The following is a 15969-nucleotide window of genomic DNA, read 5'->3' as shown; positions in this document are numbered from 1 at the left end:
TTTGGAATTTAACCATGGAGTTAGACCCTGATCCACTGGATCAAATCAGCACTTTTCTTGACAAAAAAGGCTCAAAAGTGCCTGTATGCTTACCTGAATGGTAAGTGTATCTCTGAAGAGCAGACATCATGTCTGTCCCCAGCAGTGGCAGGATACTGTAGGTTATATTTACATTGCAGTGGGATTGGTGCCGTTGGCTTTTGTCTGGAGCTCAGTATCTGGAGTGTGCCTGCTAGCGTGTTTTGCAAAAGAAAATCAATATTAAAGGAAGAGCAGGAGAAGGGGGGCTTCATTGTGCTCATGCAAGCGGTTTGATAGGAATGGCAAGGGGCTGGGGAAGCACCGTAGTTCTCTTCCCTTTAAGCATGGCCAACGGGAAGCAGGAATCCCATTACCCTTCAGCTAGACGTGAGCCAGGCCGGCAAACAAACAGTGAATGTGCTGAAACGATTTGCAAGGAGAGGGAGAGATAGGTTAGAGCTAGGCTAGAGGGCATGTGGCAGGGCTGCATGGGCAGCTCAGCCCCTCTCTCCTGTGCCAGGGCTGCCCTACCTGGTGCTGCAGGAAGAGGAGCTGCTCTGAGCCTGCGGGATTCAGCAGCAGCAGCACCGTGAGCTGTGAAGGAGGAGACAGAGAGAACTGCCAGGTGCCTCTGCGCAGAGGCTGCCATTGCATGACACTGTGCTCCCCCCACTGAGACAGCTGGAGCTGAACCAGAGCCTCCCATGCTGCCATTAAAAGGTTCTTCTTTTTTTTTTTAAGGACATGTGTGCACTTAATGTCAGAATATTGAAACCGTACCCATGTGAATAAAGTTAGTAAGCCAGTGATTCATTGCTGTTTCAAATCTCTATCTAGCCACAGTAAATTTCTGCTTGGTAGTGACAGTCTATGTCCACATGCAGGCTATGATTTACACTTCTGAGTTTTGTATCAACAACATCTGTTTAACAAAAGAAAAAAAAATAAGCCAAGAACATTTATTTTCTAATCTCTGTACCAGATGTTGTTTCATTATGCACAAGATCCAGGGATTATATCAGAAATAATTTAATTATTTTAAATGAATAATCTGAAGTGTTTTTCCTAAAGTATGTCCTGTAACCACTAGCAACATAAAAACATAGGAATGTAGGAAAATAAACTCATATTTTGCACAAATCTATAATTATATCTATTTTAAGGGCACAAATATTAAGCAGCAAATCCTAGCTTCAGATAGTACTGTTGGGATTCTTGAAGATTTGCAGGGGAGAATATAAATTCTCAGGATTATGATAGAGATAAGGTGGCAGAGAACGATTGAAACAGCAGAAGAAAGCAACAGTTGAGAAATGAACATGTGCTGCAGGGAAGGGAAGATGGGAGAAGCAAACACAACTTCAAGGAGAGTGGTGCTGGGGTGGGATACAAACTGAGGCCCTTAAAGCACGTGGAAGTTGCCCCATAGTCTTGTCAGTCCCTGGCCAGCTGTGGTCCCTGCGCACCTGTGAGTCTCCAGATGGGAACCTGGAGGAACTACCAGGAGGGTAGTTGGAAAGTGCAGTCTGGGTGCACTGGTAACAAAGGCTGCTTAGTTTGGTGTCTGCTTTCCACCTTCTGGGGTTAAGTTGCTCGGGGCTGAAGCAGGATTGCTTCCCTCAGCTCCTTTACTTACCATTTGCGTATGGTTTTGCCCACAGCAATGGTACTGGATCACATTAGAACTTACGGTCTCAACCATAAACAATTATTTTCCTGATAATTTCCACCTTTTGGAGGTATATGCTTGATAAGCAGAATTTTTGGGGTATTCATTCTTGGAAAAGCAGGATCCTTTACAAAGTTTCAAGCGGAGTATGACAACTGCCACATACCACATCAGAGAAAACTCTTTGCAATTTGAGGTTTATTATCATTCTTCACCATGATTTTTGCAGGGATATCACAAGCAGGAATGCTAATGCTGAAAGACCAAGACATTTATAACTGACTGGCCTGGATACCAGTCTTGAAGAACTCACAATTATTCAGAATTACAGTGATAGATTCTGTTGCAGCCCTCAAAAACGTTCAGTCAAGTTAAAATGAAAGTAAATGCATCAGTGATGCTGCTAAAGGAGACTGTGGGTCTGTGTTATGGTTCCAACCTTCTTTCAAGGGGAAACAGATTTCTGTGTTTTTCCGTGGCTTATGGAAGTTGTAGCATGTATCAATCCAGTATAGCCCCAGACAGATCTGTGAGTTTTCTTGTTGCATAAAGATTTATCTGTAATTGCCAAGGTTTATTTATATTTTCCTTGAATTACTGTTGTGGATGCATATAGATGCATAACAATTCCTAATTTCCCTCCCTGTGTTCTTGTACAGCACTGATTGCTTATCAAATACAGTCTTAACATTAAAGTGACAAACAGGATTTGCAGAAAGCTATTTGGGTTTGTAGTTTAGGATGAATGTTTATCAAATTGTGGATTAGCTGAATCATGCACCGAACTAAATTATTATTGTCTGTGATCAAATCACCAAGTGGTTATTGCCCTGTGTCATCTAAAGCACAAGATAGTTAAAATCTTTAAAATCCTTTTTTAAGGTGCCTATAGGAGCTATGTAACTACAGACTTTTAGGACCAGACTCTGTCCCTAGGCAGAAAAAGAATAGCTTTTGAAATGTTGTTTGGACTGATCACTCTGCTTATATAGGCAACGGATCTGGGAAGGGAATGGATGGACTTATTTTCGTTTCAGACATACAGGATAATTTCTCAGTAAATAGATCTCTTTGTACCCAGCGCTGAAGTATTTATTCAAGGTGCTGGCTCAAAAAAGGGGAGTGAACAGCCTGTTCGTTCTCATGCCTGAAAGGACACGAGCTGCCTGCTGAAGAGCAGCAATGCTGAGGGTTTGTTTGCCTTCATGCTGAGACACGGGTTCTAGGGCACAACTGAGCAGCAGAGGGTGAAGCTGTGATCTGCTCCCCTTCATGCTGGTGCAGCAGGGATTTGCCACCCCAATGGGCACTTGAGAGGCTACCATCTCTAAAGCTGTAGGAGGCTTTTGCCAGCCTGCCAGGGTGGTTGCAGTTCATTGCAGGGTGCAATAGCATGAATTGCCCAGCTGAGCACACCGAGGCGCAGGTAGCAAACCATGGCAATGTCTATACTCCTCTGCACCCTTCAGCGGCCGTCTAACTGAGGAGCTCAGAGGGCTTTAAGCATGCTCTTTCCCTCGTTATTAGGTAACACATAACCCTCCTGATGGATGTCTCACTTGCCTCAGTGAGTCACCAAGCAGCAAACGATCTGTGCCAGACAGGGGATCGGTGGGCTTGGAGGCCGCCAAGGCCCGTCTCCTGCTCTGATGTGTGCAGCTGGGGAGGTCACAACCCAGGAGGAGTCATGAGCAGTCGTCACTGCTCTTTGAATAGGTAGGAGGGAAGTCCTGAAATGGCTTGTTTTCATGTTGCAACAAGGGGTCATGGGGTAGAAAGGGCTAAGAGTCACTGCTTTAGAGTCTGCTGGAGAAATGAAAGTCCAGTGCAGCTGACGGTGCCGTGCCATTCTGAGCCTGTGGCAGTGGCATCAGCAGTATGTGTGCATCAGGCTGCCTTTGCTCCTCTACTTCATCCCCCTTGTCCTACTCTTTGACCTATTTTCTCTCATTGTTATCTAGTAATCTATTTTTTAAAGGCTCAGCCCAGTCTTTCCTGCTGGTTGCAGCTGATCCATCTTGCTGCTAGCCTCTGAAACCAGCACCTCCTAAAGAAACGTCTCTCTGCCAATTACTTCGAAGGCATGGATTCAGCTCAGCGTGAGAGCTCGATTGAAGCCAGTTGGCTCTGCCAACAGGACAGGGATGGCTCAAGAGAGACTTTGTACAAAGTATAGAAACTCTAAGCAAATTTCTTCAGTCTTTTCTCCATCCATGCTCAACTGGAGCGAGCAAAGTCAGAAAAATAGTGATGTTTTACCGGAGGGAGGACTTAGCCTGTAGCTCTGCACTGCCCCTGGGAAGCCCACAGAAGGGAGGGAGAAGGTTGCATAGAAAACTCCAGGAGGCAAATGCAGACTTTTGCTCTGAGCATGCCTCTCTGAGCAGAAGAGTTTGAGGTTTCTCAGAAAACGCCTTGTAGCAAATCCTCTAAGCCCTGTGATTTCTCAGGCACGTGCCCTCACCACTGGCACCTTGCGGCTACGTGTACCCAGAGTACCTTGCAGAGAGGTGTTGACCCGGGGGGAGCTGTGATTCCCACTGGAGTCCTGCCAGCCGAGGGGGAGACAGAGGGAGCGAGCATGCTGGATCACCACATGAAATGTCTGCTCTGCTTGTGTGCAGTCTCTTTGGCCAGCAGCGTTTTGGCCAGCCCCACCTGCCTTTTTTCTTTTTTTTCTTTTTTTTTTCTTTTTTTTTTCTCTTTTCCTGCAGCTGAACTGACAGAGAGGAGGCTGCGGCTCCTTTCTGTCCCTGCAGCCTTCCTGTCTGGCTGACTCTGCCCTGGACACAGATGTATACTTAACTATGAATTCTGTGAGGCACACACTATGCTTGTGGAGGGAGTGTGGAGCGGGAAGATGCTGTGATCTGTAGGTGGGCTGCTGCGGGTGGGCTGTGAATAGCTGCTGTCCTTGTGCAAGAGTGAAGCAACAGTAACAATATGCTGAGGTTCAGCCCCACTTGTTAGGAAAGAAGATTTCAGTACATTTTAGCGATTAATTATATGTCCAGGCAGCTACTTCATTTTGAAGCATCGCATCCACATATCTCACCCTCTGAGAGCTCATTTATGCTCAAGTTCTGTCACCTCACACTAACCTGGTGGCTGTGACAGCTGGTTGCAGAGGTCTGCCCTGCTCCCTACCAGCAGCCTACCTCTCTCATCCAAATTGCTGCTAGGTTCCAAACAGGGTTCAGAATGTCTGAGTGAATGCTATCTTAGGCAAAATGGTTGGATTTCTAAGAGTAGTAGCTAAGGTGTGACAGATAACACCATCCTCACATCTGTCAAAAAAGGTGAAGTAGGAGTGCACCTGCAGCATAGAGGAGGTTACATGTTACAGCTTCCACGTGTATTAGTTGGTCAAGGTGAACTCTGGACTAAGCCCATAAACATTTAAGTCCCAGAACAAATGTTTGGGGTTGTACAAACATGTTAACTACCTCCAGTTAATTGGCAAGCAATTACCTTGAAGCAAAAATAGCTTTCCCATAGCTGAGCAGTTACTGAGTGCCTGTCCCCATTGTGAACACTTACAGATCACTACAATTTTCAGCAGAGGAGCCTTGTGCAATTTGCCTTCTGGATCCTGGCAGGTTTGTGATCCAAAGTTTTTTGTCCCCAGCAGCAATTGCTGTTTGCTTGTGGCATAGACTCAAGCAAATAGGGCTGTGTGCCAGAGCTCATTTTCATGCTGCCCTTTAATAAAGTTCTGCAGCTCATAACACAACGAAAAAATAGGATAATATTGGGTGTCAAAAGCATGCAGTTCAGCAAAGGAGTATATTTACTGTGTGCACTATAATGGAACTATCAGTGAAAGCTAGGTAAGTATTTTTAAGACAGGTTAGCAGGCTAGAATGTGGTTCCTACTGAATTTTGAATCTTTGTGATACCTTGCGTGATGAAGATACACAGCTGGACTGGATTTCAGTAGATGTATATGCAGTTGGAAACCAAGAAGCAAAGTCCTGCCTGCACCCAAAACAGCACTTGAGGCTACCAAATGAGAGAACTGTGGTTGGCCATTTGACCTGTTGCCTCTTTGCTGCCCTGAAAAGCTGTGGAAGCCAGTAGCACATTTTAATGAGGTCCCTGGTTCATGTAAACCCATCATCTTGTTTTAGAACTTGGAACAAGTCCTTGCTTGATCCTTCACAACATTTCGGCAAAAAATGCCTAGATCTTCTTGGTCTGTAACTAAACCACAGCTGGGTTTCTTCCTTGGGAGAGATTATCAGAGCATTGCTGGGAAGGCAAAGCTGGGCACACACAAACGAGCAGAGTCTGTCTTTGAACTTCTGTGACTCTGGGGCTTGTGGTGGCTGCAATGAGCTGGCATGTGGTTCAGAGGGGTTCCAGCTACCATCAGCACCACAGCATCGTATGGCAGCGGGTGAGGTGCTGTGTGCTTTGTCCCTGTCTTTACCTGCTCCAGGTCATCCCTTTTCCCAGAAAGTAAAATGTTGTACCAAGGAGGAGGGAAACAGGTGACAATGGGAGCTTCAAGAGAGGCAAGCCCACAGAGCCGGGGCAGCTGGCATCCGCATGGATTTGTGTGGTGTTCCTCTGGACACTGCAGTGTGGTGGAAGATCAGTCCACACAAAAAACTTTCTAAGGCAGTCAGCATTCTCTGCCTTGCGTCCTGGAGGAGCGAGGGAGTGGCAGGAAAACAAAACTAGCAAAGTGCATTTCACAATCCTGGCAGCAGCACTCAGCAGACATAAGAACCACAACGATGGAGTCTCAGATTGCTCTCCCTGTGCAGCCTGGCTTTAGAAACTTTGGCTTTATGGTGAGCCTTGCCAAAAAGTTCTCCTGGCCCCTCAGCTGACTCCTATGGCCATATTGGCTTGCTTTTGGTATCTTCAGGTGCTTCGAGCAAGAGAAGCGACTTTGGATACAGATACCAGAGCTTTCCAGGAAATGTGCAGATACAAGTGCAGCTCTGTTTGCTGTAGCTCCTTTGAATTAACTTTCTGTGCCTGTAGTGGCAGACAAATTTGCTGGCAAACATTTTGAAAAAAAAAAAAAAAGAAAAAGGCATTGATCCAGAAAGGCACTGTGCACAAACTAAGCTTAGTATACATGAGTACACCTGTGCCTACCAGTAGGCACGTGATGAATTCTGTGCTAGATCCTAGCCAAAATAAATTTTAAATAAGTATCAGAGCGTACTCCTGGAAAATGAATGCTGGTCTTGTAAGCAGACACACATGCAGCAGGAATAGGAGTCTACCTCTCTGTGTGTCCGCTGGGGATATCCAGCAGGGAGGGTCACGTGCAGTCCTTTGGAGCTCACCAGCAGAGCTGGTGAAAACAGGTTTTGATTTGAATGAGTTATGACCCATTGAAAATGGCATAATGCGTAACCACAGTAAATTGTCATAATGAGATCACGAGGCTCAAAAAGTGGGCAGCGAGGAAAGAGGCCTCATTCCACCAGTGCACACGGCTGACTGAGCCCTGGGCTGCAGAATGCAGTGGAGGGGCACAGTCTTATTCCCTGAACATTGTCTGTTTAGTGGCGGTACCAGAGGTTGCACAGCCAGACAAAAACTCATTAGAAGTTTTGAGTTAGAAAGAGGAAAATAAGCCGAAATTCATAACAGCTTTGCATTTAGTCTTGCCCAGGGTAACAGAGGGGACTGGGCTAGTGCAAATAGCGTGAAAACATGAATACTGTGCTTTCATGCTTACAGAGGGTTAGCTTGATTGTTTCTAAACCGTGTTGCTGTAGGAGGAGAGTTGGTGATCAGGGCAGAGCTCTCTGGGTTGAAAGCAGCTCTCTCTGGAAGCACGATAAAGCCGTATTCACTTGACACATCCCCAGGCTTGCAGCTCTGCCAGGCCAGATTGTGTGGACCCCACTCAAATACAGCTGCCCGGGGCTGCCCAGCTGCAGAATCATCACTGGGTTTTCTTTTTCCATGGTGAGGCAAAGTCTGAGACTACAGTGTTAATACACTTAAAACTTTACAACATAAGTAGCACAGCTTTTGCCTGCCAGGAGTCTTGTAGATAGACTTCTGGAAAGAACTCCTTTCTTCCTTTTCTTTCCTCCTTTTCTTTTCAATATAATGCTTTTTGTGTGGGGCCAGTCCCAGTCCAGGAGACTGGAAGAAATTAATTCTCTTTCTCTTCTAAAGTTATCAACTGCTCATGTCCATAGAAGCCTGTTGCAAAACACCATGCATGTGATCTAACCACATCCTCCCGCTCCCCCCAAGGTGGAGAGCAGAGGTGCATTGAAGTAACACATGGCCAGCTACAGAACCTCTTCCCTTTGTCTTGTGCCTTAAGGCAATCCAGGTTGCTTGCCACGTGGTTGTCACCTAGGTTTGCACCCTTCAATCTCCTCCATCTGTTACACTGCACACAAATATCTGTGCCTCCAAGCCATGGAGAAAATTCAGGCTCATGCTGATACGCAGCACCTTCCTGACTCATACCATCTATTCAGAGTATTTTTGTTATGATTAAATTCATAGTCTGAGTCCAGGAATAGAGAAACACCCGATTCAGTGCTATTCCATGCCTGATCCTTTGCAGGTTAGCCCTTGGCCATGGGGTTGTTCTTGCAGTTACCTAATCTGAATAGCATGCTTAAAGCCTAGGCCATTTCCAGGACCCCAGATATTCTGTTATGGGCAACTGAATCCAAGGACCCTCTGTCCTTGCAGTAGGCACACTCCAGGCCAGTACAGAGAGGAGTTTGGCTTGTCTTGTTTTCCTGATGTTGGCTTGCTGACATTGCTGCAAGGACAGCTGAAATAGATGGAGGCCAGCCAAGCTGAAGAGAGTCAGTGGGGAACTGTGTCCCTGCATACGCTTAAGAGCAAAGCACAGGGAGCACTTGGGCTTTCCTGGTGCTCGTGTACCAGAGAGGTCTCCCCAGAGCTGACCTAGTGGGTGTTTCTGCATGCCAGAGCCACAGAGGAATGTGCCAACATTGCCCACACTGCAAGGCAGGTGCAGCTGTGGGGAACCAAGATTTTCCAGTTGGTGCCTTCTTTGTAGCTAAGGAGAATCAAGAGTGGAAGTGCTTGTGTAAAATACTTTCTGAATTTACTACTTCTTAAGCTCATGTGCTGTGTGTGTCATCCACTGAGTAGAAGTCCTTCTGAGATTTTATTCTCTAGTCTCAGTTTAGCAGCACTGCATAGACCCCTACTAACATTAGTAATTTTTCTAATATCCATGTAGGAGAAGAATTTGGACTGGTTTCCTCGGATGAGAGCCATGTCCCTGGTTAGCAATGAAGGCGACAGTGAGCAAAATGAAATCAGGAACCTGCAAGAGAGGCTGGAGTCAACCATGAGCCTGGTAAAACAGCTTTCCAGTCAGCTTGCTGAGCTCAAGGAACAGGTAAGTGCCCTGCAGTGGGTAGCAGTGTGAGGGTGTGTGGGTGAACATGCTGCCTTTCATCACAGTCAGGACAATGTTACAAAAGAGACTTTTGTCTTAGGTTTTACCTTTCCCTCCAGTAAGCTTTCTGAGTGGATACACTGATAGGGGTTTGGAATGAAACTGTATTCTATTAGCAACAGCAGAGTACAGGTAAGGAGAAAAAGGGACTTAGTTATGAAATCCTCCCAGTACGTGAGGACAGAAGGAAAACTGCTGAAGCCATGATGAGCTTTGCATACGTGGGTACTGCATAACCTGGCAATAAAAAGGGCACATCGTCAGAAATGGGTGTGAACCGGTGGGAATCAGGAGAAAAGCTGTCGGACTCTGACACTTGGATTTTTTTCAACAGTGGAGATGTATCAACAGTGCTGTTGTGAAAACAATTTGCCGAGCCTGTTGCTTTGCTTGTGTCACCCTTATCTTTGTGCTCCTCCCACGGCTCCCTGTTCTCTGCTGTGTGGAGCACCCGCTGCTGGCCTCCCTTAAAGCCCTGCTCCTTTAAGCACCTTAAGTGTTTTCTCTCACTTCAGGATCAGAAGGCCAGCTCCTTTTTTGTTAAAGATGCTGGTCACCTCTGGTTTGCTCATTACAGTTTCAGAAAAGCATCTTTATGTTCTCTTTATGGGAAGCTCTTCAGTGGCATCAACAGAGTTGTCTAATTATCTCCTTAAAATCCCTCCTTAAAACTCCTTTTCCCTGTGAAAAACTCAACGCAGGTTTAGCCTGGGTGTGCTGAGACTGTTGCTTATCGTGCTTATTGTTCTGGTGGCTTTTTTTTCATCCCCCTCTGGCTGAATCTGTTTTCTCCTGGCTTAAATTTAAACTCTCTGTGGCTGGGACCATCTTTTAATTCTGTGATTGTACAGCATCAAGTGCAAAGGCTGACCCTCTGCAGGGCCACACAACATGATAGCAGTGCAAATCATGCACTGTAAGACCTGTCACTGAAGAAGAATGATGTACAAATGATAATAAAATGTCCGTACTTTGCAGGAAACAGATTTCCCCCTTCAAAGGTATCTCTTACTTGCAGTTTTCAATGCTGAAGGAAAGAATTCCACTCCCTGTTGTTTTGCTAGTATGTATCTTGCTCTGTGACTGCTAAATAATAGTAAAACGGGGGGGGGGGGAAAAATCTCAACTCGTTTCTCTCTGCCTTTCCACCTTAGATGACAGAACAAAGGAAGAATAAGCAGAGGCTGGGCTTTCTTGGATCAAACACACCCCATGTGAATCATCACATGCCACCACCCTGATACCACGGGGAGAAGCCGTGACTAGCCTTTCATCAGTATTCCTGCTTTATTATAGAATAAAAAACTGAGATGGAGAGGAGTGAACAGTGCCTATTGTTACGAAGTTAAAAACAACCAAGTGCCAAGATGTTAAGTGGTTTAGCTCTGGGAACAATTTGTAGCTGTTTTTCATGGTTGAAAGGGACCACAACTTAGAATGCGAGAAAGACAAGGGAGCTCGTTTGTGTTTGTTCACGGGGCCTGACTCAGCTGCGTTTCTGCTCTGCAACCCGATGGCTTTGGTGGGAGCTGCTGTGTGCAACAGAGGTCAGGGCAGCCTCTGGCCACGTCCTCAGAGCTGCCCTGAGACTTCTCCCTAAAGTGCTGGCGTAAGCAAGATGAGCAGAAGAAGGAGAAATGTTTATTAATGCAACTACAACAGAGTCAATGGAAGTCGTTTCTGGCTTATTTGCCAAATAGCAACGTTAATTGTATTTGCTTGGCATTTACTGTTTTTTTTTTTAATTACTGTAAAAATGTCTGTTGAGTAAGCAATAATGTTGCTTCAACTAACTTCTACTAGGAGGGAAAGGGGAGAAGCCTCAAAAGATTGAAAAAAAAAAAAAAAGAAAAAAAGAAAAAAAATAGAGTTGCAAAGAGAAACATTAATGCTTTTGAATTTTAGCTGTCACCATGCAATTTCTTATTTATAACATGGAGCACAATGGATCTACAGTTGTGGGAATGTTATGCACATAACACTGACAACGTAACTGGAAGTGATTTCTTTATCCTGGCTTCAGATGTTCTCGGTTAATGTGGCCGTGAGATTTCACATACTGAGGAGTTAAACTGTGTTTTAAATTCAAGTTCCAATGGAGGATTCAGAAAAAAAAAAATTTAAAAAAAAAAAAATATATATATAGAGAGAGATAGAAAGATCTATATATGTACACACCTGTAGTTTGAACTGCATATGAGATTTTATTTTTTTTTAAAAAGCTTAGAAATACATTTCTGGATGGAGCTGTAATGGTGTCATTGCCTTCTATAAAGTCATCTTCAGTGGGAGTTAACTTGAGTAAATAAGCACCATATTTTGCCAGCTTACTTCTGAGCTAAAGCTCATGTGTTTAGCCTGCTTTTGCCCACCCTTCCTCTTTTAGGGGCTTGCAGGAGGGACTGGAGTGGGACAGGGGCAATGCCAGAGGAGCTCCTTCCAGCTCTAGGCTCTACAAAAGGCAGCAGCCAAGTCAGTTGTTCAGGTTTCTGCTGGTTTCTGTATTTCTTGGGATGGCTTTAAAAGAAAGTTACAGGGTTTTCACAGAGCCCGAGGACTCTTCTGTCTTCTAGGAGGAGATTTTGAGGGCACAAATAGGAGTTGTGGTCTCACTTCGCTTTCATTTTCAGTAGGTTTTGGGTACCTCATTGTCCTTGGTTCATTTCAAAATGCATCTCTATGATGTGGAGTCACTTTTTAAACCAATATATTTTTGCAGCGATTTTCCCCCTGTAACTTTTGTTATAAAAGCCATTTTGATCAAAGGTGAAAATATTACTGACTCCACTGTTTCCAGTGTCTCCCTGAAGAAATTCAGTCATCTTATTAAGGTACGGTTCAGACCAACAGACCCTAGAGTGAAGGGAAAGAAGGGGCATTTTCCTCTCTCCATCACAAATTCAAGTCTGCTCTTGGATGCCATTTCTTGTTTGTACCAGTGAGGCTGAGATTAAAATGTACTTTAGGGTCTGATTCTTCTACATTGAAAGATCTCCCATTGGCTTTAATTGCGTACTTCAAAAGTAGTGCATGGAAAACAAGGATTTGTATATTTTTCAGAAAGAAAATCTCTTCCTGTTAACTGCTCTTTAGTCCATAGAGCATTCTGGTTCTGAGAGGTGGTGGCCATTTCCAGCTTTAGGGTCTATTTTTCCTGTAAGAATTTCTCCCACATCCAACCAGCACTCTGCCTTCATGTGCTAAGGTGAAGAGCAAGTGGTGGTTATCAGGAATGACACAAGGCAAATGAAGGCAAGTGGTGGGAGACTAGATTGTCTACAGCTCCACTGCTGGAGGGCTTGCAGCCTCTCTGCAGGCAGTTGTCAGCTGCTTCCCAGGCCGAGGGCATGCATGGAGGCAATGGGAGCTGGCTTGAGCTGGTTGATGCTGTGTGTTTGCTGTGACTTTGCTTCCAAGGCTGGAGTGACCTTTTCTACTCCAAAGACCAGACAGCCAGAGCAGATGCGGCTGTTGCATGGAGAGCTGATGGCAGGAAAGCTGCTAGGTCAAAGCAGAACACAGAAAAGCAGTTGTCTTCAAAAAACAACTGAGATATTTTAGGAATAAAGCTTAGAGTGTACCTTTCATTCTCACTTGCTGTGTATGAGGTCTTGGTGCTTCTGCTCCAGCATCACTGTGGTGGTGAAAACCCCTTCCATAAGCCTTACCTGGCAGTGAGGGATTGGAGCATCACTCTTACAAGGAAAGGCAGAGAGAGCTGGGATTCTTTAGCCTGGAGAAGAGAAGGCTGAGGAGAGACCTTACTAATGCCTGTAAGTATCTAAAGGGCGTGTGCAAGGAGGATGGAGCCAGACTCTTCAGTGACAGGATGAGGGGCAACAGGCTGGAACACAGAAAGTTCCATTTAAATATGAGGAAAAACTTCTTTACTGTGAGGGTGACAAAACATTGGAACAGGCTGCCCAAGGAAGTTGTGGAGTCCCCTTCTCTGGAGATACTCCAAACCTGCCAGGATGTACTCCTGAGTGTTGTGCTCCAGGTGATCCTACTTTAGCAGGGGACTTGGACTAGATGATCTCTAGAGGTCCCTTCTAACTCTGACAATTCTGTGATTCTGTGACTTCACGTACCAACTGGTGTTCAGCACTGAGAGACACCCATGGTGAATCAATTCTGGGAGTTTGCCATCAGCCACACGCCATGCAGTGACCAGCCACCAGTGTAACACAGACAGCTTTGCCTTTCTGACTAGCCTTACCGTACATCACAAAGCCCAGAGAGTTGCACCCAAACGTGAAGTCAGCAGTAAGTTGGTAGGGAATCAGACCCTGCAGCTCAATTAACTCTTAATTAGTTTATGCAGTTCATCAGATCTAGCCACAGCTTCTGTTTCAACAGCAATTTCCTCTTCCTCACACATAGGCTTAGTAGAGGCATAAAGCACAGTTTAATGGAACAAAGAAAAATGTAATGATCACTATTTACTGGGCAGGTGGGCAGTTGGCTGATACTGGGAGTGTTCGGCATTTTTCTCGTTTACACTTGAAAAAGGCGAAGGAACCGCTGCACAGCAAGGGAGGTTTCTGCTGTTGGAGCTGGAAAAACTTGATGCAAAACTTGTGCCCTGAGCTCCTTGCAGTTGCGTACTGCTGCTGCTCTCTGTCTTGCACCCCAAGTGACGTCCCCAAGGCCCGAGCACCCAGTTACTGCTCTTCAGAAGGGAGAGCTACATCAAAAACCAAGAGCTAACAGATTTGCCTTCGCCGTGGTGCCTTTCCTCTGGATAGCTTCTGAGGGACCTCTGTAATCAGTAGGTGATGCTACTTGCACAGATTGTAAATATATTTCACTGAGAGTTTTGACATTTTTGCTGATTCTGCCAAAGCTTTGGCCCTGCCCTGCAGCTCTCCTCCATGGGAGCAATCTGTACACTCGCACACACCTTCACGTGCGTGGTACCTTCAACAGGAGACTTCTTGCTGGAGTAGTAGTTGCAGGGCCAGAGCCAAAGCCTTAAAGATTGTGAAATACCCCCATCAATGAGTTTAAAAGAAAAAGGTAATTGGTTTATGCGTATATTTATATGTATATCTTTGTTTAATGCAGGTGGGGTATCCTCTTCTTAGACAAACGTCATTTACCTTACCTATTTATATGAAATGATTGCAAAGAAGTTACAACATCTAAGAGCTTTGAATGCCTTAGAAGGGTTTATAATTATAAGCTCCTTGACAGTTAAAATCTACTTAAGTAAATATGTCCATTGCTGCTGAATGTAACTTTTAATAAAGTGTGTCATTTTATATATGTCTGTCTCGCCTATTCTTGGTGCTAGAGGTGGGGGGAAATGTGTGTTGCTGAATTCAAGATGGATGGGAAACCCAAGCTGGTTGTCTTGCCTGGGAGACCAGGCTGTGACTATGCATCTGTTTCTTCTTAGCAACAAAGCAGTGGCATCAGTAGAATCATCAGTGGAGGCCAAATCTAACCATGGAAGGGAGGATTTGTTTCATTTAAGGCTCGTTTTGTTCTTTTGAGGAGAATGGGTCAGATTGCCACCTTTCCTGAAGGTTGGGTGACAGGTGTATCGTTTGCTCAAGGGCTTTTTCTTTAGTCTGTGACTGGCAGGCCAGGGGCAGCCCTGGTTGGAGGTGGGCAGGTGCAAGCTTGGTGATGGGTGTGAGTGTTGCTGGTGGAGAGGAACAGGCTCCAGCCAAACAGGGTTTTCTGCTGGTGCCTGAGGCAGGTTAGCTCTCACTGCATCCTTGGGTCTGACATGAGTCAGGGACTCCCTGCGAGGCTTAGAGCATCACATGGTGCAGTCAGAAAGAGTGGGGTGACATCCCATGCCTGTGACCCTGAGGGGAGCAACAGGGCAGTCTTGCCAGGGCTGCGACTGTGCTCGTGAGCAGCAGAGAACATATATGATAGGCACACTGGTGTGCATGCCCATGTGGGCATCAGTGTCTCCAGCAGCCATCCAAGGCAAACTTGCTGGTGGTGCTTGGGAGCCTCTTACTGTCCATCATACACTGCCCATGCCTTAATTTTGGGAATCCAGCCCTCAACTAATACAGGTGCAGAAGTTAAAGGCTTGTAGGCTTGATGTGACTTCTCTTACCAGGGTGGGGACTTCTGTGCTTGTGAGTTTTTTGACGTGGGTATTTTGGTTTTGTTTCTTCGGGTTTTTTTCATGTAGCTCCTTCTAATAGCATGTTAAGAGGGAGACCAGGCACTTTCCCCTCTCTTCTACGTGAAAGGATTGAGGAGGACTAACAGCTGACAACCACTGAGGCAACTTGGGCTGAGGAAATCTGTGGCCTTTTAAAAAATGGAAGTGCCCTACAAACCTGTGACAGGAGAACTATGACATGTAAGTGCTTTTTCCTCCCCTCCCTGCTGTGTATATTACAGAAAGTCAATATTTATGAGGAAAATTACGAGGCCTCTTCTTGGTGAGAAGCAACCTGCTAATTAATTAATAAGAAAAATCATATTAAATAGAGCATGCTGTTGTTTCTGTGCACTTGTTATACCAACCTGCTGAGTTTCAGAGTAGAATTGACTTTCTTTTATATTCCGTGGTATGACTTTAAAGTTAAATAGAAAAGGGCTTGTTTGCTACTAGGTTTCTTAGATGGTTCTGCAAAAAAAAGTACGTCCTAAGAGAAAATGGATTTTCACACAGTAAACTTTCAACCTAAGATTATGGTCATATTTGGGGAAAAAAAGCCCCCAAAGCAGAGCAAAGCTCCGAAGACCAAACAGAAGCAGTTTTGCACGCAGAACTGAGAAGCTAATGCCGACGCTTGTATTTTTATTATTTTTTTAATGTTTTCCCCAAAGGTACATTTGAATTCCAAAGGCATTTCAGGGAGCAAACATC

General features: G+C 45.2%; 1 protein-coding gene across 5 annotated transcripts in view; it reads left to right on the top strand.

Moving 5' to 3' along the window:
- Nucleotides 1-14386, top strand: part of ITPR2 (inositol 1,4,5-trisphosphate receptor type 2) — a 270523-nt gene extending 256137 nt beyond the window's left edge. For all 5 annotated transcript variants that reach the window (XM_051628013.1, XM_051628027.1, XM_051628007.1 and 2 more), the window contains 2 exons: nt 8901-9062; nt 10277-14386. In XM_051628013.1, the coding sequence (XP_051483973.1) occupies nt 8901-9062; nt 10277-10363 (249 nt within the window). In that variant the 3' untranslated portion in view covers nt 10364-14386. The remainder of the gene's footprint in view (nt 1-8900; nt 9063-10276) is intronic.
- The last annotated feature ends 1583 nt before the right edge of the window (nt 14387-15969 follow it).

Source organism: Apus apus, chromosome 1, assembly GCF_020740795.1.
Source record: "Apus apus isolate bApuApu2 chromosome 1, bApuApu2.pri.cur, whole genome shotgun sequence".
NCBI classification, from domain to species: domain Eukaryota; kingdom Metazoa; phylum Chordata; class Aves; order Apodiformes; family Apodidae; genus Apus; species Apus apus.
Note: the sequence above shows the minus strand (reverse complement) of the source record. Positions and strands in the feature narration are given on the sequence as shown.